We start from the raw sequence: 2,379 nt of genomic DNA on the forward strand, positions 1-2,379 counted from the left end.
TCGAGTGGGCCATTCATCACACACACACACACACACACACACACACACACACACACACACACAATGGGACTCTAATGCAACAGTGGAATGCCTTAAATCTTTTGAAAAATCCATGACCCGGACTGGTTATAACATACTTTTTGTGTCTGGTTGCTTGTTTTTGTTTTGTTGGGAAAATGGGGAATAATGAGTGCAAGTCTAGAAAATTTAATAGGCAGAGAGATGCAACTGTACATGCAGGAGTCATTAAGGATTTATTTGAAATGGCAAATATTAAAGTCATTTATAAAGCGTGCATATCAGCAAGCAGGCTTAAGTGTATAGACCTATCACTGGTTACTATACTGAAAATAATTATATATGTGCACACACACACACACACACACACACACACACACACACACACACACACACACACTATGGCCTGTTTGTAGTGTGATTTTAAAGTTTGCAGACAAATGGTCTTTTTGCGCCACCTAATGTTCATCGTGAATATTACTCTTTACCTGGTCAACTGAAAAAAAAAAAGTCAAATTTTTTACTGTGCCTCATGAAACTCATCAAAGTTTTAATAATTTCTGTGTTGTTTATTCATAGTTTTAAAAAATATGTTTCATGATTTTAAAGCATTAATAGCATTATTTTATTTTATTTTATAAGTACACATAAAACAGTAAAGAGGTGAAAATAATATTGTGTATTATTAAATATTTAATATTAAAACGTCAGATCATTGAAGTTCGCACCCAAGACCAGCAGATGGCGAAAGAGCTCATTCATTTTCCGTGCTGGGTGGAACGCTGCTGTAAAAGCACATATATAGAATAAAAGTGCCCCTATAAATTACAATAAACAATATTAATAATATATTTAAATCTGTAAAGTGTGAATGAACAAATGTAGTTACAAATGAACAAAATAACAAAAAAATTAGTCTAGAAGAAACAACCTTTCTTTTATTGAAGAAATACTTTTATTGAGAAAGAAATTAGTACAAACCCTGTACTAAAGAGAATCTAGTTATTTAATCTACAGTAGAATATCAATGTAATAAAATAATGCCTTACATTCAAAGCAGTACACATCTTGACCGAGATGTGATACTAGCCAACTAGTCAAGTAATTTTATAGTAATCAGGGAAAAAAACCTGCTCTATGTGTTATCAAAACTGAGTAGGTGTACAGAGACCATTCACAAAACAACAGAAAACAGATGGAGAACATGGAGAAAATTATATAATAAAAGATCATATCTTAAAATAAAAATATAAAATATAAATCTTTCAGTGAAATGTGCAAATTGGTTTATCCAACACCAACATACTTTCTTCTACTCTATCAGCATTTAATAATACTTACAACTCAAAAGTAGAGGCAGTGCAGCAAAAAGCTGATAAAAATGTTTTTATTGGCATTTATCTGACGCCATGGCACACACTAAGGCATAAAATATGTGTTTCATATTTGCGATCTTGCAGTCTTCCGTCTGATATAGTGTTTGTGAGATGTGAGATGCAGTGGTGGAGTATTCTAGCGTGGCAGCAGCAGCAGCAGCAGCAGCAGCAGCAGGCAGCTGTAGATCAGAGCGGCTCGTACAGCACCGGCCGAGCTCCTCATCATACACTCCACACGAGACCACGAGCCGTTGTTGGGCAGGGGTTCGATCCCCAGCATCTTGCACAAAACATTATACACATCTACTGTTCGGATGGGACCAGCGCGGAAGTTCATCTTGAAGTCTGGAGAGAACAAAACATTAAAAAATCAACAACAAAAAAACAAAACAAAAAAAATATATATATATATTCACACACCATTCTCCAAATGTTTGGGGTCAGTTTATGCTCACCAAGGCTGCATTTATTTGATCAGAAATACAGTAAAAACAGTAATGTTGTGAAATATTATTAGAACTGATTTTTATTTGAGTATAATTTAAAATCTAATTTATTCCTCTAATTTATTATTTTCAGCATCATTACTTCAGTCTTCAGTGTCACATGATCCTTCAGAAATTATTCTAGGATGCTGATTTGCTGCTCAAGAAACAGTTCTGATTATTATCAGTGTTGAAAACAGTTGTGCTGCTTCATATTTTTGTGGAAAATGAGATAAGTTTTTTTTTCAGGATTCTTTGTTAAATAGAAAAACATGTTTTAAAATAGAAATCTTTTGCAACATTATAAATGTCTGTACTGTCACGTTTGATCAATTTAATGCACCCTTGCTGAATAAAATAAAAAAAAATACTTACTGAAACCAAACATTTGAATATTAGTGTCTGTTTTTTGTTCATATTATTCATATTTTATATATATATATATATATACATACATATATATATATATATATATACATACATATATATATATATATATA

The 2,379-nt window shown here is 32.5% G+C and overlaps 1 protein-coding gene across 1 annotated transcript in view; it reads right to left on the reverse strand.

Moving 5' to 3' along the window:
* Positions 1 to 1,063: 1,063 nt before the first annotated feature.
* The window catches only part of enpp6 (ectonucleotide pyrophosphatase/phosphodiesterase 6), a 15,262-nt gene continuing 13,946 nt past the window's right edge, over positions 1,064 to 2,379 (reverse strand). Inside the window, exon 8 of the mRNA XM_016485564.1 lies at positions 1,064 to 1,739. Coding sequence (XP_016341050.1) covers positions 1,531 to 1,739 — 209 coding nt within the window. The 3' untranslated portion in view covers positions 1,064 to 1,530. The remainder of the gene's footprint in view (positions 1,740 to 2,379) is intronic.

The sequence above is a fragment of the Sinocyclocheilus anshuiensis genome, unplaced genomic scaffold (assembly GCF_001515605.1).
Source record: "Sinocyclocheilus anshuiensis isolate Anshui unplaced genomic scaffold, SAMN03320099.WGS_v1.1 scaffold189, whole genome shotgun sequence".
Lineage (NCBI taxonomy): Eukaryota > Metazoa > Chordata > Actinopteri > Cypriniformes > Cyprinidae > Sinocyclocheilus > Sinocyclocheilus anshuiensis.